We start from the raw sequence: 25291 nt of genomic DNA on the forward strand, positions 1-25291 counted from the left end.
TAAGGTCAGCAGGGACGATGCCAGAAGAGAGCGAGCAGTTGAAGATGTGTGTTAGAGAAGGCACAAGACAAGTGGAGAGAGATCTGATAAGGTGAGATGGGACAGGATCGAGCGGGCAAGTGGTGGGGCGAGAGGAGCAAAGAAGAGCAGCCACCTCTTGGTCAGTAGCTGGGGAGAATGTCTGAAGGGTAGGAAAGGCATGATCTATGTGTGGTTGAGAAACAGAAAGGCAAGGAGGGGAGAATTCTTTCCTTAGCTGTTCAATCTTGTCAGTGAAGTAACATGCAAAGTTATCAGCAGTAAGGTTAGTTTTGGGGGTGGCCACAGCAGGGCGAAGAAGAGAATTAAAGGTGTCAAAGAGACGCCTGGGGTTGCGAGAACATGACCTAATGAGAGAGGAAAAATAGGACTGTTTGGCAAGGGCAAGAGCCGCACTGTATGAACACAATATGAATCTATTATGGAGAAAGTCTGATTGGGTACGAGACTTCCTCCAGGAGCGTTCAGCACAACGGGAGCATCTTTGCAGATAGCGTGTTGATTTAGTATGCCATGGTTGGGGGCGGGTCCTCCTCGGGGTGCTTGTTTGGAGTGGCGCTGCAGTGTTCAAGGCAGATGTAAGAGTAGAGTTATATATGGAGATGGCCAGTGAAGGACAGGAGAGGGAAGGGATGGACAGCAGTTGTGAATCAATGTCAGCTGACAACTGTTGGAGATCAAGGGAATTAAGGTCCCTCCTGAGTTGAGGGGGGTTAGGCTGAGGTTGTTGGGTGAGGGGGTATGCGAGAGCAAATGATAAGAGGTGGTGATCAGAGAGTGGATATGGAGTGTTGCAGATATTAGATACTGTACATGCATAAGTGAAGATTAGGTCAAGGGTATTGCCAGCTACATGGGTGGGAGAATGTGCCCACTGCGATAAGGTAAGTAAATAAAGAGTTTTTAACCCTTGATTGACCACAGTGGAGAGGTGCGAGGGAGGAGGAGGCAAAGCGAGCTATAGTGCCAGGAATACAGCTTTTTATTCCTGGCACTTATAGTATCCCTTGAAAGGAGTAACCACAAATGTAACTGCACCTCTCCCAAATGACGCTGTTGGTAGGTATCCCACAATTCCCAATATGCAGGGATACAAACATTCAATATGGGAGACTATGGACAGCTCATCTATCGGTGCGGATCACATTTAGATGCAGTTTTTATTAGACATGCACAAATGTGTTTCAGCTGGTATGCACAAATCAAATGTGTTTTAATCTGTGCCCATATGAGTCGACCCATCCATTAAATTAGTCTCCACAGATGAATCCCAGGCGAAGTCATTAGTTCGGGTGTAAATCAAAGGACCGCTAAAGTCACTCAGACCACTACATCTGAATAAACTGGACTGGGTACAGTGGTCCTCTCATTTTAACCCTGCAATGTAAATAATTTCAGGGTTAAACACAGTGTTAGTGGCTGTATTCCTTGGCACTGTCCAAGTCAAACACTGTCGGGTGACGTTACAGCTCATAATGAAGCATTGAATTCAATACTTTCCTATGAGAAGCATTTGGACGCACACAACACTTGCTGCGCATGCACAACAGTTTGATGACAATGCAGAGAGAGGCAAAAAAAATATATTATTTCATTTTTTTTTTCTTGGAAACAGGGGGCTAACACCAAACCGCAACTAGAGCACTATCACGTTAAGGTTTGTATTCCTTATGCTACAGTGTTCGTTTTCAGACTAAACCAATTTGTGCTAGTCTCAGCAAAGCAGGAATACCAAACAACGTAAAATAGAGAATAACTCATCACTTCTACATTTGCTGGCCCTTTGACTAACACAATGTATAAATGACATTTTTTATGCTCTTTGAAGTGACGTCACATCATATTAGTCATAATAGGTGCTCACTCCTTCCCTTTGCCGTGTAAAGGACTAAGCTGCCCAGCATTTTTTTTTCTTTCTGCACCTTATATAGCTCATCAACCTTGAATCGCATTCATCCTTGCTTTCAAAAAAGATTTAAACCTAGTGTGAAAAATGTGCCTCTGCAGCTACCATAGAATAATCTAATAGCATTGCATCCCATCCCCTCCCCCATCACCCTCCTGCATTTATTGACACATAATGAATTTAGCAGAAGGCAGTCACAGCTGGTTTCACTAGCTCATGCATGGTAGGGAAAAATTATTTTACACTTGTTATCCTCAGAAACATTATTGCAATGTGCCTTTTGTATCTCAGCAGTTGCATGGATGTTGATTACAGTAGAGGGTTAGTATCACAGTATTGGGTGTTCTAAAAAAAAAAAAAAGCCTGGAGGTCTAAAGGAATCAGCATTTATTTTTCTATTGCCCACTATTTCATAAAACCAAAAAAAGGATTCTATTGATGTCTGACAATGACTGGGACAGGAAAATGGACTATTTGGTTATTCTTCTGTTTTGATCACCTGAGGGGAGTTTTTGGTAAGTCAATATCCATGATGTAATTTTATCTATTAAGTCATACTTCACACCCACATTGTTACACATTAGAATGTAATCTATACTTTGCATACATCTTAAAATAAAACCTCTTGTCTTTTTTTATTTGTTTATTTTACACTATAGAATAGGTTCAGTAAAAGTGTATTTGTACATCGATGTGTTTTGTCTCTTTGCAAATAAAACACTTTCAATATTTTATTTTCAAGTGGTTTTATGCTATTGCATGTGTGATCATTCAATTCCTAATAATAATGCATGTGGTATGTATGTTCCAATATTTAGATCTAATAATTTGACAGTTCTTTATTGTTGATTATTTAGGCATTTCTACATGTTTGCATACTTTATCTTTTTTTTTCCTGAAGGTCTTTGTAGTGTTTATTGTATGTGTTGTTGAAAACAAGATTGATTGTTTGTTTTAATTTTCACTTATTCAAGATTAAAACCGAAATTGATATTGAAAAGGATCTACTCGCATTGCTCCCATTTACATTCTACATTAGAAATACGTATTGGGTTTCATTTGAACATGTGTGTTACTGTAACTTTTTTGTTTGTTTGCTTGTTTATTTTTACTTTTATTACTATCTCATTACAAAAATTCTTGCCACTAAATATGACCTCATCTGTTGTGAAAATGTCAGAATAATCCAGTTGTAGAAAGGAATCCATGAATCAATGTAAAACTTTGTAACACACACCTTGCTCCTGCAATGCATTTCAAAATTCCAGAAGCATCATTTTTAAAGTAATCAGAGATGTTAATTGTTATAGAAATAAAATTGTTATAGAAATAATTATTTTGTTATTAGAATAATGATACATGATGTATATGTAAATAGACTCCTGTGACTACAAAGCAAAAATCATTTATTGATTCTGTAAAAAATTCTAGCTAAAGGAATACATAGACACTGCACATATATGTATTATGTATATTATACACTTGTCCAACATTCACTGGATAATTCTCATTGGTTGCATATACTCACAGTCCCTCTCAACATTTCCTTAGATGCTATTAATCTATGTCTTCCTCTCAGCCAATCCAGGTAATCCCATAGGATTCAGTGGTAGGGCTATACATTTTCATTAATCTCTGGCAGAGGGGGTGTATAAGAGTGTGGACATGTGCAATAATGGCTGGCTGCTTTTCACTGTAAAAATGAGAACCTCTTGCTTGTGATGATGAGAGAGATGTTTATTAGTACTTCTTGGGCGTGCGCCCATTTCTCATTGAGAGTGGGCTATGCTGAGGTTCATGGTGAATGTACAAATGTTTGCTTGCACATGTGTGTTTCACCACAGCAGTGGCAAAGGTGTGCATGTGTTTTGTGGAAAACGCATGGTAAAAAAACAAACAAACTGAGATACATTATTTGTATTATGTGCTCATTTTGCATTTTTCAATTTTTTTTTTTTTTTTAAACTTTTTTTTTTTTACTATACCACCTGGTAATAAGGAAGCAATGTGTTATTTTACTTAATTTCATCCTGAGCCAAGTAGTGCAGTGCAAGGCCAGCTCCTTGACTGAGATAATCAGTAGATTGCTTTCAGCTGACACGCTAAGGCCTACTCCGTCCAGGCTTTTCGTAGGCAGAGAGCTTTCAACTCTCTTAAGGCTGCAGTGGGGCTGGAAGTGGTGCCTGAGTCCCCAAGAGGTCAAACTTTAAAGTGGCTTTGCTATTTTCACTGGGTGTGCACTCCTGGCACCACAGCAATGAACAAAAATATTTTCTTGCTTTAACAGAACAATCTGGTCTAATTTATTTCAATAACTATATTAATTAAAACATAATTCTGATTAAAACAAATATTTGATTCATACTTATAGTTTTAGAGTACTTAAAATGTCATATAGTACTTGATGCTGCCCTTTTTATGTTGCTGCACCACAAATGAGTTATAATGGGCATTCCTCCTCCCAAAAAATGTTGTGGTGAATGAGAAGGGACCAATCCCCACCTAAATAATGGTGGTCTACGTACATTACCTATAGTCTATGGACACTTTATGTAAGGTTTTGTCAAATTCCTGGAGGCAGTATGATTAAAACTAAGGCTCTCTCCAGCATCCAGAGACTAACTTTTCCTCAGGGGCGTACCTAGAGCACTTGACACCTGGGGTGGGTCTCACTTTTGCATTATAAAAAACAACCGCAATTTTTTTAAATTTATTTAGCACTGAGCAGTGTTTGTGTCTTCCTCACACACTTTTATAATGAGGAATTTACATTTACGGATGTGGAGGGCAGAGACTGAGAGCCTTTTATTGTGGCCAGCCTAAGGCACACCTTTGCAATAATCATGCTCTCTAATCAGCATCTTGATATGCCACACCTGTGAGGTGGATGGATTATCTCGGCAAAGGAGAAGTGCTCACTAACACAGATTTAGACAGATTTGTGAACAATATTTGAAAAGAAATAGGCCTTTTGTGTACGTAGAAAAAAGTCTTAGAACATTGAGTTCTGCTCATGAAAAATGGGGGCAAAAACAAAAGTGTTTCGTTTATAGTTTTTGTTCAGTGTGTATATACACAGGACCCGGACCAGATTAATAAAACTCTAGGTATGCCCCTGCTTGGGAGATATGTGTTTGTACTTGCCCCTGGGCCAAATGTAGCCAGCCCTCCCCTGGTGACAGGTTGAATAACTTTGCATATATTTTGCAATTCACTTTTAAGTTAACAGCAATTTGGTATTTAATGAATAAACCTAAATGTAAAATGACTTTAAAATCAGTAATAATATAGAATCTCACTGTTGAAGATTATATGGGCCTTACAAAATATCTATCATTGTTCAATTTGACTTCTACTAGTATTCAATTATGTATTCTGCCCATATCCTTCCGTAAGATATATCATATAACAGGAAACAAAACATTTGATTGAGTGAGGCCCTTATTGCCTTTCAAGTGATCAAGTAATTTTGAGGTAAGTGGATGAGGGTAACGATTTATAAAGTTAATTTTATTCAGACCACTGTAGTCAATACAGTGATTTAAGAGCCTTCTGTTGTCTACACTAATAAAAAGCCAACTCCAGATGGGGAAACACATTTTATGTGTAAATCACTGTAAAAGATTTTCTTCAGCGCGGCACTCTCATGTGGTTTCTGGCTCATAAATCCTAAACCAAGCTGTATACTCATTGGCAGTATAATAAAATGTGGAAATTAAGAGAGCGAGGAGAGTGTGTGTCTCTCTCTCTCTCTCTCTCTCTCTCTCTCTCTCAACTCTCTTCATAAAAGAGTTGTGGTGAACTTAAAATTTGCAATAACCGTAATTTCTAAGTCTCAACAGTTCACGCTGTGCTGCTCAGGGACAGTTCCTAGAAGGTGGACACCAGGGAACTATAGTGAAATGGTGAGATAAGACCCTAAAATTGGGACTGTATTGGCAAAAGTGGGTCAGTTGGGAGGCATGCTATTGCTAGGTTAGTAGCTACAATGTACCAGGTTGCTACAGTAGCATCTTATGGCATGGAGAAGGGACCAACGCAATAAAGGGTTCAGGTCTAAATTTAAAGATGGGGACTAGGCACACCTGCTCCTGCTGATTGACAGCCATAGGGGGTAACAAGGTTAGTTTAAAAAAATGTACAATTTCTTTTACAATCAGCACTTTTTGTAAAATTAAAAGATGGCACACTCTTCAAATATAAAGCACTTCATCAAGCAGTTAATTTAGGAAGCTGTAACACATGGTGATTTACTGAAAACCTGGGAATTTCAAATGTGACAGGGTGTGTATGTGTGTGTGTTATTTTGTTTGTTTATTGTCTTTGCAGTTATAATTGTATTTTCCATATTAATACAGCACTACTGGGGTTAAACTGAAATGTGCTAGGATAGCCAGACTTGGAATGTAAATTAAAAGATAAACAGTCTAAAAGAAAATTGCACAAAACAAATTTAGTTTTTCATTACTTATCGGATTGTGTATAAATCTCAGATGTAACAGTTCTGCATTAAGGCATATAACTCCACACTTCTAGTACTTTCTTCTAAGTAAATTATCCAACTAATAGAATTAGCATTTTGTTTCTAGTGATTGTAACTGCATCTCACAAATATGTTCTGTGGTGCTGCAGTAGAGCTGCAATCATTGTTAATCCAATCAGCTCGTTGGCTACTAAGTGTTAATATAAATTCAAATTATTGTTGTAGCAAATTACAGTAGTATTCGACAAAAGAAAGTAAGGATTGGAAAAAAAAAATTATTTGGTGCCAGCTGAGTTGCTGGCTTGTCAGAAGTGCTCTACGTGTCACATCAATGACCAGTTTTGGTGTCATTGGCGGTTATCGGTGGGCAGTATGAATGGCCAAGCCAACTGTTCTCCATTAATGGTCCATGTGATAAAAGAAGGAAGGTTGTCAAACCTATTTCACAGTTTGAGTGGGTGCATACAGATTATTCATAATAATATACTGCCCCACTGTGCACAATAACATTTGGTTAAAAAAAAAATATATTTTTTAAAATGATATATTTTAATTCCTAATGCTATAGTGTGCCCATGTCCCTACCGAACACCGACCAACCCCCTGGCTAATTTAACTTCAAAGAAAACCACAGACTTAAGTGCTATCTCTGCGATCGCCATCTTGTCTCCCGAAAGCAGGCAGCGGTACTTGATCGTCGAGTGTGTGGAACTCTAAAACAGACACTCAACCCCGCGGACACTGGTAATTTTGTACGAACGCCTGCTTCATTTCACGACAAGCCAGGAGAGTGCTGTTCGGTAGGATTGTTCGCGTGAACCAGGCGAACAATCGCTACCTATGAGCCAGAGAAACTGTTCATCTTTTTGTTCGTTTTGGAACTGCCAAAAGTGACCAACCGCTACTACTTTTTCTCTGGAACTATTTTGGGCAGACGCAACGTGTGCAGTCACTCAAAACTTTACCCCGGTGGTGATTCGGCTGTATTTGTTGGACCTGAGCACTATTTGGATATGTTGGCTGCTCAGATCCAGGCAATCCGAGCATATAAGACTTGTGGGGGTTCCTATGTGTGTTATATGTATCTTAGGGTATTTTATGTTTTATTTTCTGTACCTCTAGTGCCTGGGAAATAATTGGTTTAAGCAAAGTACACTCATTTCTCTCCCAGACACAGAGACTCCGGGGCGTGTTTTACTATACTTTTGCTGGAGACCCCATGCTGGGGGTCTGTGTATAAAAGTGGGCCATCTGGCCATAATAAACCATTCATCAAGTCTGGACTGATGTTTGGGTATGCGAACGAAGAAGCTCTTGATTTTAACCACAATCTACTGTGGTTTCGGAAGAGTACGAAGTAGCGTACTATGCGAATGGGCTATAATCACTCAAGCCTCTAGCATTTCGGGAGTGTGCGAACAAATGTATCATGCAAGATACAAGGGGTTTGTTACATGTATAAAGGGTTTAAAAAAAGGGTTATTTTCACTCACATTAATTCCAGCAGCAAGGTCTGGCTTCATCTTGTACTTCCTTGTTGTGACCCTGGACTTAATCTGTTTATGCTTTCCTATGTGGATTTTGAAGATGCTGGACGTCCTCATGCAAACCATGAAGATGCCCCAATTCATTGCGTGGAGTTAAACTGAAAATCCTGTGAAATCCAGTAGGCTCTGGTAGACCGCCATTAGAGGTTGTCTTAACCCTGCAATGTAAACACTTGCAGGGTTAAGGGGACATGGACACTGCACCCAAACCATTTTAATGAGATTAAGTGGTCTGGGTGCCTATAGTGTCCCTTTAATATCCCACGAACTAAGCAGGTTATTCTTTAAATAGGGATAGTGCATGGGGCTAGGCAAATTCATGGTTCTTGGACCTCTGTATAGCATCCTAAGGTCACCTTATAGTTAATCCTGCTCTGGTTAAAAATACATTGCCACTGCAACCAAGACACTTATTGAGATGAAGTAATCTGGGAGTATTTAGTGGTGCTTAAACACAGAAATGTTCCCAGGTGCTCAAGCTTGATGATGTATGTTCAGTAAAATGCTTCTCATAAAATTGCATTGTGGACATACAATTATTCTCAGCCAATTGCTACAATCTTGAAACCAAAATATGGGTCAATCCAACTATAGGGAAATAAAAAATAACATAGTGCAACTCTGTTTGGAATATGTAATAGTGTTATGTGCCAAATGGATCACTCACACTTTAACTGTTAAAACAGGGCGTATCAATATTCATTGTGGCTCTCTGGTGTTTCTTTGGTTCCCAATTTATTCAATCTCATATGTATAGAGAGAGAAAAAAACAGAAGCATCCAAAAATGAAAATTAGAAAGGCTTGTGCAAAGTACAAAAACATTTATTACTTACACATAGGTAAGGATCAGTCAGCATAAAATCAAGTAAAAACTGCCCCCAGTGTGTCCAACGCGTTTCTTCCCACTTCAGGGACTTCCTCAGGGACCTTGTAGCAGTATGGCAGATAAATCATGCAATTTATGCATGTAAAAGGTTATTTAGAACAAAAAAAATAATAATAAATATACACAGAATGGTTTACAAAGACATTTAGTAGATACACATCGATGTGAGCATTATTGTTGTTGAGCTCTGTTATACACTCAGACACACCAACAATAGGAGCTCCTAGCAAAGAGGAACATTAGGATAGAAAATAGGGACAGAAAGATTTGGGCCCGAAATAGGCACTGTCTCTCCTAAATAGGGACACTTGGTATAACTATGTCCAAGGAAGAAGGCAACAGACTGGAAACAAACGTAAATAGAACTGATAACATGTATGTGCTGTGGGGAGGGAGACTGCATGGAAGAGACATATACAAAGACAGGAGATCTTATTAGATTTTTTTTAAAAGCAAGAAGTAACAGTTTTATAAAGTTTTTCCTTTACATATTGGCAGATAAATCTAACAAGTGCACATACATTCTGACATATATAAATTATATATCACTGTATTACATTTTACTGGGCCACTCGTCACCAGCCTAATAGAAATCATATCCTGTATAATAAGATCGAAGTGTGTTGAACTAAATGAAATTTCTTTAATGAACATCTGTTTTATAGAAAACCATGCAACCACAAATATTGCATGCATGATTTACCTGCCACACTGCTACAAGGTCCCTGAGGAAGTCCCTGAAGTGGGAAAAAACGTGTTGGACACACTGGGGGCAGTTTTTACTTGATTTTATGCTGACTGATCCTTACCTATGTGTAAGTAATAAATGTTTTTGTACTTTGCACAAGCCTTTCTAATTTTCATTTTTGGATGCTTCTGTTTTTTTCTCTCTCTATACATATGAGATTGAATAAATTGGGAACCAAAGAAACACCAGAGAGCCACAAGGAATATTGATACGCCCTGTTTTAACAGTTAAAGTGTGAGTGATCCATTTGGCACATAACACTATTACATATTCCAAACAGAGTTGCACTATGTTATTTTTTATTTCCCTATAGTTGGATTGGAAGATTTGAGGAGATCTTCGGGTTAAAATCCACAATTTAGAGGAAAGTTTCTTCATTTACTTACAACACTTGGTGTTATATTACACTGGTGAAATTGTATTATCACTGTATCTCATAGTGAAAGATTTTTGTATTTTCACAATTGCTACAATCTGTCAATCCAATTGCTATAAATCATTGGATCCACTCCCAGTGTCCGGTGTAAACATACTTTGTTTACTGACTTCCAAGCATAAATAGATTAATTTATTAAATATATGAAGTCCAATCCACTAGTGGATAACTTTCTGATAGCTTGTCAGGACGTGGATATTTATAAAAGTAGACACTGCCATTTAACTCTGCAATGCTGCATCTATGCCACAAAACACACATCGTTAAGATGTTTTTTTTGGTTAGATTCTTCCTTGTAATAGAACTGCTTTCCAGCAGAAGTGGCCCACCTCCTGAGAGACTTAAAGGCCATCAGATTCATCTAAAATAAGAGTTTTGTTTCAAATTGTGTCTAGGGTCACATTTTGTAGTAGACAGAGTAGACATCTACATACTGACTCAAAGCTATTATTATTTTTAATTGATTGGCATGTGCAGCTGACACAATGTGACAACTGGGTAATGGGGAAGAATATGGATTGCTTGTGTTTATGTTAAAAAATAAAAAAGGGATACCTAAATGTGAATGGCCACTTAGCTTTGTATGTAAATAGGGTTGGAGGGATATGGCCATATCTTATTGAATGTAAACAGAGCATCCACACACCATGCATAGACCTACACGTCGTATTTCCCTGCAAACAGATATGCACATATTCACACCTCTCAGAGGTACTTCCATGCAATCTTGTACCCACAAATATACACTTGACTTGGGCACCGCTGAAATTTCTGTTTCATCTGAATACATTGGACCCAAAACAAAATATTATTTTATCCAATCCAAATTTTGTCTGTTTTGTTTTCAGACAAAATTCGGCAATTCTTTTAATTTCTGAATTTTTTTCTGACAAATGAAATTTTGCGATCCATGCGCAGCTGTATCTTGCAACCATTTTTAGCAGATGACTCCCTAATTTGGTACACTTGTGGGGTTGCCATCATTTGGGGTACATAACCGGCAAGTCTAAAAATGTACCTGTCAGACAAATTTGGTTGGTTTAGAAGCCAAGTCAAATTGAACAGTGTGGTAAAACCTCTTAAGGCTTTCCCTGCTCTACAAGTTCAGGCTACATGGACCCCCTGCATGGTGAAGATGGCTTGTTTGTTCATCTGTTTTGTTTTTTCAACGCAGTGTTTTTTTTTTGTTGAAAAAAGATGATGGAAGAAAAAAGAAGACATCTTGTGGTAAGTATGACATTTATTTTAAAGGTATTTAGTTTATTGGCCCCTCACTATTATTAGATGAGGCCAGTAGGTAAGGTCTTTTGGGGCCACTGGGAGGATGGACACAAGGAATTTTTAATATTATTAGCCACCACCGATGCCAGTGGGTGGGACCTGGGGTAGACAATAAGTCCACCGCCTTTAATATTTAAAATCACCACCTGCTGCCAATGGTTGAGAGCTAGAAGGGACAATAGGTCCATCCCTTTTTAGTTTTTAGAGCCCTCACCCCGCCACCAATGGGTGCTGTCTGGGCGGGCACAAAGTCCCCCACCCGTGTATTTTAACAGCCCTCACTCGCAGGGCATGAGTGGGGGCTCACGAGGATGTTATGTCCCTTCATTTATTTAGTACACCGCCATGGGGGACCTGTGCCAGGTCCCCTTTTATTGGATTAGTGACAGGGCAGTCTAGTCGGTAGTCTTGTTTTATGATTGTGAGCAGCCACTTGCTGCTTGCTCTTTAATAGACATGCCCTTAATCATGGCACTGCAGCTAGGGGCATGAGGGAGGATTTAACATCCTTTATACCCATATGGTGGTATAAACATTAGGGTGAGGTGGTTATTGTGGATTTAGGAAATGGTAGGGAGCACAGCTTCCTGACACTTCTATTATTAAATATTACAAGGTGGAATCTCGAGCCTGTAGTTCCCTCCTTGTAATTAACTAAACAAAGGAATGAAGGAGCCAATTTCATGGATGAAATATCGTCCAACAAACAACTTGTTTCATTTGATGTAATTTGCAAAAGTCCATTTGTCTTTTGGACAAATTGACGAACATTCGGACGAAAAACGAATGCCCAAGTCTAATATTTATTCCACAGGAAATGCCTAAATTCACTTAATCTAAAACACACTACACATTTCATTACTCATATATATTAGATATGCACATGCACATATCTAGTTGTGAGTCATGCCAGCTTTAATATATGACTGCATGTCAAACCAAAAGGCAAGCTGAACAAATCACAATATAGATCATTCATGCCTTCAGTGTGCTATCAGCCTGGGTGATGCACGGCACTGTTTAGTCAATGTTTAGTCCACTCTCTATAGAGACATTGAACACGTTTCACACTTTTTAAAGGTTGTTTTCAACAATTACCCCTTTTGCTAGAATTTGTTGCGGCTTTTATTTATATTTTTTGTTACAGGTATGCTGTGTGTATAGGAGTGAAGATTTCATACTTTCATATACAATCACAATGAGACCATTGCGGGGATGCGTGTTTGGGTCCATAGACTGGACCATTGAATAAACAGTGGGTTTACAAATGTCTGTATGAGTTCGTCTTTAGAAGTAATTTTTTTATATCTCTGCACTGTTCATTTATAAAATAACAGTGAATGCATGTATTTAATGAACGGTCCTCCTTTCTCTGTCATTAAGATTTTATTTCTGACTGCATGGTCACGTTTAAATGTCCACAAAAAAGTGTCTGTGTATATATATATATGCCTGCATGTCTAATATTATATCTATATGGCAAATGTTTTTTTTTTTTTTTGTTTGTTTTTTTATTAGAGATCTTTTTTTGGAATTCTGTGCCTACAAGTTTCTGTTCTGTAAATCTTACCCTGTCTGATTCTAGGAATGTCTAAAAACAATAACATTTGTTAGTTGTACTGTTATAGTGATTTTCTTTAATAGAATAATTCATGGAAGGCTCCACTACTACGTAACAATAAAGAACTAATATTTCTGTGTTCTCTTATTCAGCACATTCAGGAATATCTGAACCGTCATTTATTGCAAAAAGTGAAGACAGATTATTCAAATATTTATTCCAAGATCAAGATTACCAAAAATGGGTTCGTCCAGTTGAAGAGTTGAATGATACAATAACAGTGAAGTTTGGCCTTGCAATAACACAGCTTGTGGACGTGGTAGGTATCTTTTTATGCCGGTTAGAAAGCAAATTACAGTTACTATCTTTCGGTTGCTTGTGTGTTATTTAAATAGTAAAAATGCAATTAATAAACTTTAAATACAAAATTTGATCATCAAATGCCAAATGTAATGGAGATAATCCTGAAGTGACTTTATTATATTAAAATATATTGCAGTTATCCCAAATCCTTTGTAACTTGTTTACAGCTATACGGTAAACTAACTTGTTGAATTGTTCCTTATCCCTAAGAACATTAATACTCGAAATATCCCTCACACCGAGTGGTAGTGTTAAACATTGAGTCACTATGAACTGTGCTGTATTGTTGTTATACTCTCGAAAATACTGTGCAATTACAAAAACTAAGAAGCAACTTTTGACATTTTTGAGCATATGGCAGCGATATTTTTAGTGTTACATGAATGAAAGTTGTGCAATCTGCCCTTAAACTTACACAATTAATTGTATAGCTCAGTGGTACCCAACCCAATTCCCAAGTACCCCCTAACCGCCCAGGATTTAGGGATTACCCAGTTGTGTCTAAAGTGTTTTTAGAAGAAAGAAAACCAGCACTGTAGACACAACTGGGTTATCCCTAACTCCTGGACTGTTAGGGGGTACTTGAGGACTGGGTTGGGAACCCCTGGTATAGCTGATGAACCAAACACAGGGTGCACTTTGTGGGTACTAGACTAATAAGGGCCTACCATTGGACTACAGTGTTTGCAAGAGGAACACTTAAAGGACCACTTCAGCTCAATGAAGTGGTCTGGGTGCCAGGTCCCTCTAGTTTAATCCTGCAGCTGAAAACATAGCAGTTTTAGAGAAACTACTATGTTTACACTGAGGGTTAATCCAGCCTCTAGTGGCTGTCTCCCTGACGCTGACATCCATAGGAAAGCATTGAGTAATGCTCTCCTATGGTTTTAACCCCTCCAGCCCAGCGTGAGGGAGGCCATGAGGGTGGGGGGGGGGGGGACCTAAGGACTACATAGTGCCTGGAAAACGAGTTTGTTTTCCTGGCACTATACTCGTCCTTTAAATTCATTCAAAGAACATGTTTGTTTTGTTTTATCTTGATGGTAATGTGATTTAATTTTTTCCTATATTTTCCATTTTAGGATGAAAAAAATCAGCTAATGACTACTAATGTCTGGTTAAAACAAGTATGTAAACCATTCCTGTTCCTGTATATATATTATATGTCGAGAGTGATATACATCAGACTCAAGTGAAGAATTTGTCCTTTAAGGACCAGGGATATTCTATAGATTCAAAGGGCATTTTAAACACCATAACCTCTGCAGCTTATTGCCCATATGAGTCTCCAGTTGCTATCCCATTATTTTTGTTGCATCAAATAGTTTTTCAAGGAGTTTAATAGAAATAGAGTTGTCTTGGTCACCAAGGACTTTTTCTGGACATGAGATAATGCTGACACTTTTATTTATGTATTACTCATCAGTTTGGATGCCAATGATAGGCTGCAGCCCTCATCCTAGCTGCCCCTGGCACTCACAGCCAGTCCATGCCATTCAGACTAGGATAGATTGATTTTATAGCTGGAGTAGGGGTTTGGAGCTAAAAGAGTTACATTTTTTTTTTAACTGTTCAAAAAGGATTTAACAAAAATTTGGAGGAATGTACAGAATATTTGCACTTTGACCACTGCAATAAGGTGTAGAGTTTCCCTTTAAGAAAAACAAGAACAAGCTTTATCACCTATCAGGGATTGTAGTCGTTGGCTTGCAAACAACCTTATCATTTCTTCAATATTGTACCCTGCAGGTGATGAAGGGTTTGTCCCTTCTCCAATATGTGTGAAGCCTAACTCTGTTTACTCATTGCTGTTTTTAATGGCTATACCAGACTGTCACAGAAGCTCCCGTGCCACAGCTTGCTGGAGAGGCATAACAGCTAGCCTCCTGCCCACAGACTATGGGCCTGGTCACAGACTTTAAAATAATATATAGGATGTGGCAATACGTTGTTCTCTTGTTTTACCCAATACGACTGGTCTTGTCCACTATATTGGGGAATTTTACAATGTTGCAGAGGGCTATAATCACTGTATGCTCTATGTCAGGCCTTAAGCCTCCCGATGTCTCCTCATGCTTCCGGGTTTGACGGAGCTTAGCCACACCCCCATTGCCGCGGTCTGCTATTTAATGCGACCGCACCAGCTGATAGACGCTGGATTATTGAAACGCGTACCTCGCCAAACTCACCGGCTCACATACCTCGCTGAGACGACCACTCGCTACTAGACCGGACTGGAGGAATATTCAAGTCCCCCAACATCTCTCCTCATCACAGACAGATACCGGCACTCTCGGCATCCATTCACTGAAGCAACCGCCTCGGAGGAGAGCTGGGGACACAATCCCTCTACTTCTAGAAGTTAAGTAACTTACAGTCTCTGAGTTAAGAGCTAACAATGCTAAAGCTTTATTTCTTCATACTAAAGTCTGCTATCAAGTTCTCCAGCAAGCCTGTTACAGCTTTCCTCAAATCAAGTATTATTCAAGTTCAGCTGTACCTGTCTTGCTACAGATAATCTTATTTCTTCATACTAAAGTCTGCTATCAAGTTCTCCAGCAAGCCTGTTACAGCTTTCCTCAAATCAAGTATTATTCAAGTTCAGCTGTACCTGTCTTGCTACAGATAATCTTATTTCTTCATACTAAAGTCTGCTATCAAGTTCTCCAGCAAGCCTGCTACAGCTTTCCTCAAATCAAGTATTATTCAAGTTCAGCTGTACCTGTTTGCTACGGATAATCTTATTTCTTCATACTAAAGTCTGCTATCAAGTTGTCCAGCAAGCCTGCTACAGTATCCCTCAAAACAAGTACTATTTAAGTTTTGCTGCACCAGTCTTGCTACTGATAATTCCAATGTATATAAACTCTTATAATTTGAACTGTTAACAAGAATAACGGACTCTAATGAATTCTGAACCTTGTCAATGCTAAATGAAACAAACCGTTTATTATTTAAAGAAACAGTAACTGTAATTCTGGAACTGAAGTCTCAGTTCCATCTAAGTGTCTTAATAAAAGATCAAAGTCCTAAGAAATCTGCAGTTGTGTTCCACATCATTTACTGTGAACGTGACACTCTAGCTGAATCCAGGACCAGTGGGGGATTGCTAGAAGGGACATTAACTGTTAACACAGACCCTTGAGAGACCTTATCTACGATCATGAATCACAGTGCCACCAGTAGGCTAATGACATTCAGCTAATGCTCTGGTCTCTCTCTGCTAAGGCAGAATATAGCACATTTAATGCTATTTAAATTGCTGCACAGAGGGGTGCACTGACTTCTAGTGAGTTTCTGCAACAAATCTTGTTATTGATGGCACCCTGCTATTATACAGACCAGCCCTTCTATGCTTCCTTTGCAGCTAAGCCAGTAGAGTCAGCGTGGCTGCATTGATCCAGATTAATCAGATCAAAGTAGGTCGCAGTCCTTCTCACATGCTAATCACACCTGGAAATCTTTTTTTTTTTATCTTATTTTGTTCAGTACAAACTGCACTCCATCTTACAATGAAACATAAAATATGTACCAAACTGTTTATTTTCTTGATATATTCATGTAAATATCCAATTGACCACTAGATGTCAGCACATATTACTATATACAACTTCTGTCTATTCTTTGTTCTTTAGCTATTTACATGTTAAACACTTCTTTTAACGTTGGCTGTATTCATGAGAGGGGTTTTATTAACAGTAACTAGCAATGGATTTTTATTGATTTTATTTTTCTGAGATAGTAATTTTAAAGCTAGTATTAAATGGACACTATGGTCACCAGAACAACTACAGTTTAATGTAGTTGTTCTTGTGAGTATAGTCTGTCCAGTGCATGTCTATGAGAAGATGCTGATTGACTAGGGCAGCGTTGGCCCTGCCCCTGCCCCACCTGCTTGGCTGAGATCATCAGAATTGACAATCTCAGCCAATCCAATGCTTTCCTATGAAATAAGGTAAGTTTTCTTATTATTTAAGGGAGGCAAGGGGGTGTGGCAGCACCCTAAATGGTGTTTTTAACACTATAGGGTAAAGAATACACATTTTTACAATGCACCTGACAATCAAGCGAAAATAGGCTTCAGATTGAAGACCCTGCGTGAAGTATTTTAGATTAATATTTACGTAACTAAGGCATGCATTTCTTAAATCATATTTTTGATAGAAAGTGAACAACTGGACACATTAGCAAGGGCATCTGTATAGAGTATTTGAAATTGAATTTATTAAAACACAGGAAAAAAAATATACAACAATCTAAAATAATAAATGCAAAAATTATACTCTCATTTTAAAGGAACACTGTAGGGTCAGGAACACAAACATGTATAGTTAAAACCACCATCTAGACTCCCTGCCCCTCTCTTGCCTTCCTAAATATAGTAACATCTTACTTGTATTCAAGTCTGGAGCTGCTGCCTTTGCCTCTGAACTGTCTATGAGCTCTGACATCATCAGAGTTGAGTCAATAACAATGCTTCCCCATAGGATTGGCTGAGACTGACAAAGAGGCAGATCAGGGGCAGAGCCAGCACAAGTCAAACACAGCCCTGGCCAATCAGCATCTCCTCATAGAGATAAATTGAATCAATTAATCTCTGTGAGGAACGTTCAGTGTCTGCATGCAGAGGGAGGAGAATGTTTGGATGCATGTTAGGCAGCCATGACCCAGGAAGAATCTCTAACAGACATCTGAGGAGTGGCCAGTGGAGTTATCACTGGGCTGTAATGTAAACACTGCATTTTCTCTGAAAAGACCATGTTTACAATAAAAAGCCGGAAGATTCTACTCACCAGAACAAATACAATAAGCTGTAGTTTTTCTGGTGACTATAGTGTCCCTTTAATTTGGTGCATTTGCGAGAAATTCCCAGGCTTTTGACTGCCAGACAAAGATGTGAATAGCTAAGTAGTATATTTTAATATTTCCGTGTTTTGGCACAATTAAAGGGTTAAGTTCATCACATAGACTTTCATGTTTGTGTAGGAACCACAGGATTAATGCCAGATAACGTTACTAGTTTCTGAGTGTATTGTAAGTGACCTAATTACACTTGCTGTTTTGAATCACAGCTCCTGTTGCGGTTTTATCCTTTTCTATAGATCTTTTTGTTACGCACAAAGCTTGTTTATAACTGCCACTGCTAGCTTAAATAGTAGAATTGAGCAATATTTCAGTGGCAACAGTTTTTCATCACAATGTTGACTAGTAAATCAGGTAATTATTGTGTGGCACAGCTTTACTTAACCGTTAAAGGTGTAGCCTAAGCACCATAACCACTACAGTTACCACAACTACATTATCAACCTATTTGACAATCACATCGGTGCCTCCAGTGTAGCCTTCTCTTCTGATGTCGCTATTGCAGAAGTTTGTATTTTAGCATTAGTGACATCAATTTTGCCCATGTTGGCAAAATTAATTTGCTGAGATCATCCGCTGACACTGTAGGCCATTGCCAATGCACTGTCTAGATAGGGACACTATTGACATATTAATGTGGAAGGGGATAGAAAAGAGGGGCAAAGCCAGAGGTGCCTCGACTGACTCTTTAATATGCTTTCCTTATTTCATAAAGGAGCTTGTGTTATAGCGCTACCGTGGTTACCCACAGAAACTCTGTGGTACGTTGCCATTGTATAACTAACTCAATTTCCAGGTCTTCATTCTGGATACCAGCAAGTGACGTACAAGCCATGCATGCACAATTCATAATCCTGAAGCCCCAACTGTGAGAAGCCTATAAGCATATCCTCATGCAGCCAGACCACGGATTGAAAGAATGCCGAGAGTCTGACTGCTGTGGGTGGGAGTGATCTTTTAAATGAAATATTGACAAATCTATACATTTGCTATCAATTTACTAGCCACAATCTACACATGAGGAATGAAATAGTCATTAGTGTAAAAGAGCATGACAGTCTCACTTTCAGTACAAAGGTTTAAACCCTAAATGTTGTACTCTGAACAATTATTGATATAATTTTAGAGCAATAGATTGTCTACTCAAGTTGTCTATTTTCTAGGAATGGGTTGATGTCAAGTTAAGATGGGCCCCCAAGGAATTTGCTGGTATAACTTCGATCCGCGTCCCTTCAGATTCTATCTGGATCCCCGACATTGTTCTTTACGACAAGTAAGTAATCGAATATTTGCATTTTATCGCATTTAGAAGGGGTTTTCTCCCAGTGAAAATAGAACATAAGTGCATTATAAAATTAAAATCTACATGTGCACTTAAAGTACTGCACACTTTAATAGGGGGTTACAATAGATATATATTGATATGTATATGTTAGATCAGGGGCGTATTAGCCGCGAGGCAAACAAGGCATTTGCCTTGGGCGGCATTTTCCAGGGGGCGGCAAAAAACGCCGCCCCCAAATGCCCAAGGCAAATGTCTTGTTAGCCTTGCGGCTAACAGACATGCTGGGCTGGTTGCTGGGCGGCCGGCGAGGGAGCTCTTCCCCTGAGCTCTCTGCTCAGCTCCCTCGCGCGCCGCCCGCAGAGTGAGACTGGGAGCCGGAATATGACGTCATATTCCGGCTCCGCCTCCCAGCCTCACTCTGCGGGCGGCGCGCAAGGGAGCTGAGTAGAGCGCTCAGGGGAAGAGCTCCCTCGCCGGCCGCCCAGCCTGCCCGCCAGTGCCGTCCTGCAGCCACTTGACCACCAGGGAATTGGAGAACCCCCCCACCCCCAGCATTCCCAAAGGTGGGGGGGGGGAGTAAATAAATAAAAAAAAAATGTGTTAATGTGAGTGTGTGTGTCTCTGACTGTGTGTGTCTGATAGTGTGTGTGTCTGTTAGTGTGTGTGTGTGTGTGTGTGTGTGTCTGTTAGTGTGTGTGTGTGTGTGTGTCTGTTAGTGTGTGTGTGTGTGTGTCTGTTAGTGTGTGTGTGTGTGTGTGTGTCTGTTAGTGTGTGTGTTAGTGTGTGTGTGCCTGTTAGTGTGTGTGTCCGACAGTGTGTGTCTGACTGTGTGTCCGACAGTGTGTGTCTGTTAGTGTGTGTGTCTGTTAGTGTGTGTGTGTCCGACTGTGTGTGTTTGTTAGTGTGTGTGTCTCACTGTGTGTGTCTGTTAGTGTGTGTGTCAGACTGTGTGTGTTTGTTAGTGTGTGTGTCTCACTGTGTGTGTCTGTTAGTGTGTGTGTGTCCGACTGTGTGTGTTTGTTAGTGTGTGTGTCTGACTGTGTGTGTTTGTTAGTGTGTGTGTGTGTGTCCGACTGTGTGTGTTTGTTAGTGTGTGTGTCCGACTGTGTGTGTTTGTTGGTGTGTGTGTCTCACTGTGTGTGTCTGTTGGTGTGTGTGTCCAACTGTGTGTGTTTGTTAGTGTGTGTGTGTGTGTGTGTCCGACTGTGTGTGTCCGACTGTGTGTGTCCGACTGTGTGTGTCTGACTGTGTGTGTCTGTTAGCTAGTGTATGCGTATCTGTCAGTGAATGTGTGTGTATTTAGAAGGCGGGGCAGGGGGGAAGGGTTGGGTGGGGGTGGCGCGCGTGCGCGCGGGGGGGGGGGGTGTCTGAGTTTTGTCCTGCCTAGGGCAGCACAAAACCAAGATACACCACTGTGTTAGATTCAGATGTTGTCCTGTACGGTTTACAATCTGAGTAGTAGGAATTCCCATAGATATAGCAAGAATAAAAAGCATTTGGCAGCAGTACAGTAAATATAAATGTATTAAATGAATTTAATGTAATTGTGTTTGTGGAGTGTTTTATTATTGGTATATGCCAGGATGCAGGGATTTAAAATTAATGGCGCCAGTGCTCTGTGTTCAGAACCACAAGGTCTCATTTATTGCAGTAGGGTAAATTCTGTAGAAAAGGTTTAGCAAGACAGCAGATTGCACTGACTTCAGAAAGGCAAACAGATGTGAGTAAATTGTACAATTAAAAAATTTGTAGACTAAAGGAAGGAGTGACTCAGGGCACCAGATGGAGATAAATTATATGAATTATATGCCTAGCTCTATTGAAGGGACCTCATGGGTGGATGGTACATCTGATTTGATTAATTATGTAGACAGTGCTTCATACAAAACCTTACATATTTTTGTACATAGAAACACAGGATGTGAAGGCAGATAAGAAGAACCATTCGACCCATCTAGTCTGCAAAAGTTTCCAAATAATAAAATAATAAATACATAGATATTTTTGAATGCATATAATACAAAATAATAAATAAAGTCCATATCAAAACAACAATGTGTTATTAAAGTGCAAATAGTATGTATAGGTATAAAGACTACCAAACATGTAAATTTTCATACAGGATTGTAAGAACCTTTTGTTTGTAAAAATTGCATGTTATTTTGCTGTATATGCTATATAAAACATTCACGCCATCTTTGCTTTGTTTACAGTGCTGATGGTCGTTTTGAAGGCTCTGTTACAAAAGCCGTAGTAAAATATGATGGAACCATTAGTTGGACCCCACCGGCAAATTATAAAAGTTCATGCGTGATCGATGTTACCTTTTTCCCTTTTGACCTTCAAAACTGTTCCATGAAGTTTGGTTCATGGACCTATGATGGATCTCAAGTTGATATTAACCTGGAAGACTTTCATGTAGACAAGAGGGATTTCTTTGATAATGGAGAATGGGAAATAGTAACTGCTACAGGATTCAAAGGAAATCGAACAGATGGGTGCTGCTGGTATCCATATATCACTTATTCGTTCATCATAAAACGGTTACCTCTTTTTTATACACTTTTTCTAATTATACCTTGTATAGGACTTTCATTTCTTACAATACTTGTATTTTACCTCCCTTCAAATGAAGGTGAAAAAATTTCTCTTTGTACATCTGTACTTGTATCTTTAACAGTTTTTCTCCTTGTCATTGAAGAAATTATACCGTCCTCATCAAAAGTGATTCCTCTTATTGGAGAATACCTGGTCTTCACAATGATATTTGTGACATTATCAATTGTGATAACCGTTTTTGCCATAAATATTCACAATCGTTCTTCTTCAACTCACAATGCCATGGCACCTTGGGTGCGCAAGATTTTCCTTCACAAACTTCCAAAATTACTGTGTATGAGAAGTCATGTTGATCGGTATTTTACCAGAAAAGAAGAAACTGGAATGACAAATGGATCGGATTCTTCTAGGAATACCTTAGAAGCTGCTTTGGATTCTATTCGGTACATAACAAGGCATGTCATAAAGGAACATGAAGTTCGTGAGGTATGTATTTTTGTTGGTTATTGAATACCAGATAAAGTATAGCTCACTTATGCTTCTTGTTTAATGTTCATATACAATAATTTAAATGTATTTTAAAGGGGAACTGTCATTTCTCAGAATTTGTACATTTCTTTTTACTTATCCATATATTTAAAAAAAAAAAAAAAAAAATATATTTTTTTAAATAATAGTTTTGTGAGGCTTAAAAAATAAAAATAAATGTAGAAATTGGCACCTCTTTATCCTGGCTACCTGTCAATCATTGTTATAAGCTGTGTCCTTTGTTCCTTGCAGTCAGCATAGACAAAGAGGATGAGAAAAGCAGCAATTTTCCTATTTTTCTCTCCATTTGCAATCTCTGCCCTGGATTCGTCTTACCTGAACTGTACTACATTGTCACTTGCTAAATCTTTAAAGGGACAGTTTAGGCACCCAGACCACTTTATCTCAATGAAGTGGTCTGGGTGCCATGTCCGTTTAACCCTGCAATATAAAACATTGCCGTTATGCTGGAATGTTTACCTTGCAGGATTTAAAATACCTTTTAGTGGCAGTCCAATACAAGTCCTTCCTCCAAAATAGCCAAGTAAAACTATGCTGTTTCTATCAGATGGTATAAGATTGGTGCCATTTGATTGGTGTAGAGCAGCATTTTGCCACACATGCGCACTAGCCAACCCCCCCCCCCCCCCCCCCCATACCCTTGTTGGACCTTGGGGGAAGCAGGACAATAGAATAACTCAAAATATGCACTCCTAAAGCAGCTCACATGGGAGGCGTGTGACCAAATTAAGAATGTTCTGAGGAATTCTGAAATTGACTTTACCGTAAAGAAAGCATTGAAAACTGATTCATTTCCCCTTCGTAAAAAAAAGTGAATTTGTTCATAAAAAAAGTTAAAATTTTATAAAACTCATTGATATGTATTTATTGTGTTCTCTATCTATAGTTGATACAACCTTTTTTGTTAAGTCCCTCTTTAGTAGTAAATTTCAATAATAGGAATATTTTTTTAATTTTTTTTCCCTACAGGTTGTTGAAGATTGGAAATTTGTAGCTCAAGTGCTGGACAGGATGTTTTTATGGACGTTTCTTCTAGTTTCAATAGTTGGATCAATTTTTCTTTTTATTCCTGTCATTCACAAGTGGGCAAATATCATTGTGCCTATACACATTGGAAATATGTACGGAGACAGAACCACATGAGCTGGTCTGTTATATATTTATTATAATATTGAACATACATATTTAATGCATTTTCAGAAATATTTGCTGCTCTATGTAATATTTTAAAACTGATGCTTTTAAAGAAATATTTTTATTTTTTATTTAAACAGCTTATATAATTAAGGTATGACTTAAAAGTATTTAAAATTGGTTGATATTATTTTGTAATACGGTCCGTTTATTATATACTGCTTATATGTACATTTTAAACCTTGAATAAATACACATTTAGCCCGATATCTAATGTCACAATTAATATATTTTTTAATTATTTGTCTTTTATACTAACTTTGATATGAAAGATGAACGTTAAATGAACACTCTGTAAAAAAAAAAAGTTTATTTTTAATATTAATTTTCTTAGGTTTTAGATTAGTCATTCTTTAAAAATACATCTGCGGGGGCGTGTCTGACAGCTGGCGTGCACGGTCGCATGGAGTAAGAGCTCCCGGCCGCAACTGACCCGATCGCGATCAATAAGCGGATAAGACGACCAGAAACCCGGCAAAACTTTACCCGCCGACAGGTACCGACACCAGGGCCCCATCCAAGCAATTGAAGATGACGGATCAAATACGATCCACCAAAAAAGACGAGGGCAAATCTCCACAAGATGGCGACGACAGCATGGGCCTTCCTCCTGCACCAGACCAGCTAACTGAAACTGACACATCCTCATATGCCTACACAGAGGCACCAGTTAGTGAAAAAAGTCTGTTCACCATGCTGCAAGATTTAAGAACAACTTTAAATGCGGACATGAAAAAAATGACTGCAGAATTTAAACGTGAATTGACCGAAATAGGTGAACGTACAGTCCGCCTGGAAGTGCGGACGGAAGAAATCTGCGCCTCACACAGCGAGTTTGCAGAGCAGTTGCGCACGCTACGAGAAGAGCACATACTTCTAAAGAGAAAAACCGCAGACATAGAAGACCGCTCAAGGCGGAATAATGTAAGATTCCGGAAAATCCCAGACAGCGTCACCCATGATGCTCTCCCTGACTACATCCTAGGCCTAAGCACCACGTTAGTACCGGCCATAGAGAAAGAAGGGTGGCTCATGGACAGGGCCCACTGCATTCCGAGACCCCTGCATTTCACAACAGACACACCAAGGGACACGGTGGTCAGATTTCACTACTTCAAATCTAAAGAAGCGCTGATGACCGCGGCACGCAAAATGCAACGACTACCAGAGCCGTACCAAGGCGTCCAAGTATTTTCTGATTTATCGGCGCTCACCATGGAAAGAAGACGGGAATTCATCTCTGTCACGAAAACGCTGTGCAATCACAACATACAATATCGCTGGGGATACCCGACCAAACTCTTGATATGGAAAGACAACAAACACCGCAACATCGAGGACCCAGCTGAAGGCCTGAAACTTCTAAGGGACTGGGGACTGTTTGGATCTCAGGACTCTCCTGCACAAAGCTCTAAGATGCCTCGGCGGCTGTCGACAGAATGACACATGGCGGGCTCGCCCAGAAAACAGCAATGTGATACTTAAAAGGACTACATGCTTGCAACGTTCGTAGGACCAGGACTGTGTGTGACATCCCTCAACTGACTGATGCCAATATGTATGTATACCATGTCACACTTCACCGCACAA

At 39.2% G+C, this 25291-nt stretch overlaps 1 protein-coding gene across 2 annotated transcripts; it reads left to right on the top strand.

Annotated features, from left to right (window-relative positions):
* Positions 1-1978: 1978 nt before the first annotated feature.
* On the top strand, positions 1979-23736 carry CHRNA5 (cholinergic receptor nicotinic alpha 5 subunit). 2 transcript variants are annotated; one of them, XM_063445860.1, is made up of 6 exons: positions 1979-2460; positions 13041-13207; positions 14334-14378; positions 19278-19387; positions 21613-22444; positions 23477-23736. In XM_063445860.1, the coding sequence occupies exons 1-6, from the start codon at positions 2394-2396 to the stop codon at positions 23648-23650; spliced, it is 1395 nt and encodes a 464-aa protein (XP_063301930.1). In that variant the 5' UTR covers positions 1979-2393; the 3' UTR covers positions 23651-23736. The 2 variants fall into 2 exon arrangements, with proteins under 2 accessions (XP_063301930.1, XP_063301931.1); XM_063445861.1 differs by having other exon boundaries at positions 1979-2168.
* Positions 23737-25291: the final 1555 nt, after the last annotated feature.

The sequence above is a fragment of the Pelobates fuscus genome, chromosome 3, assembly GCF_036172605.1.
Source record: "Pelobates fuscus isolate aPelFus1 chromosome 3, aPelFus1.pri, whole genome shotgun sequence".
Lineage (NCBI taxonomy): Eukaryota > Metazoa > Chordata > Amphibia > Anura > Pelobatidae > Pelobates > Pelobates fuscus.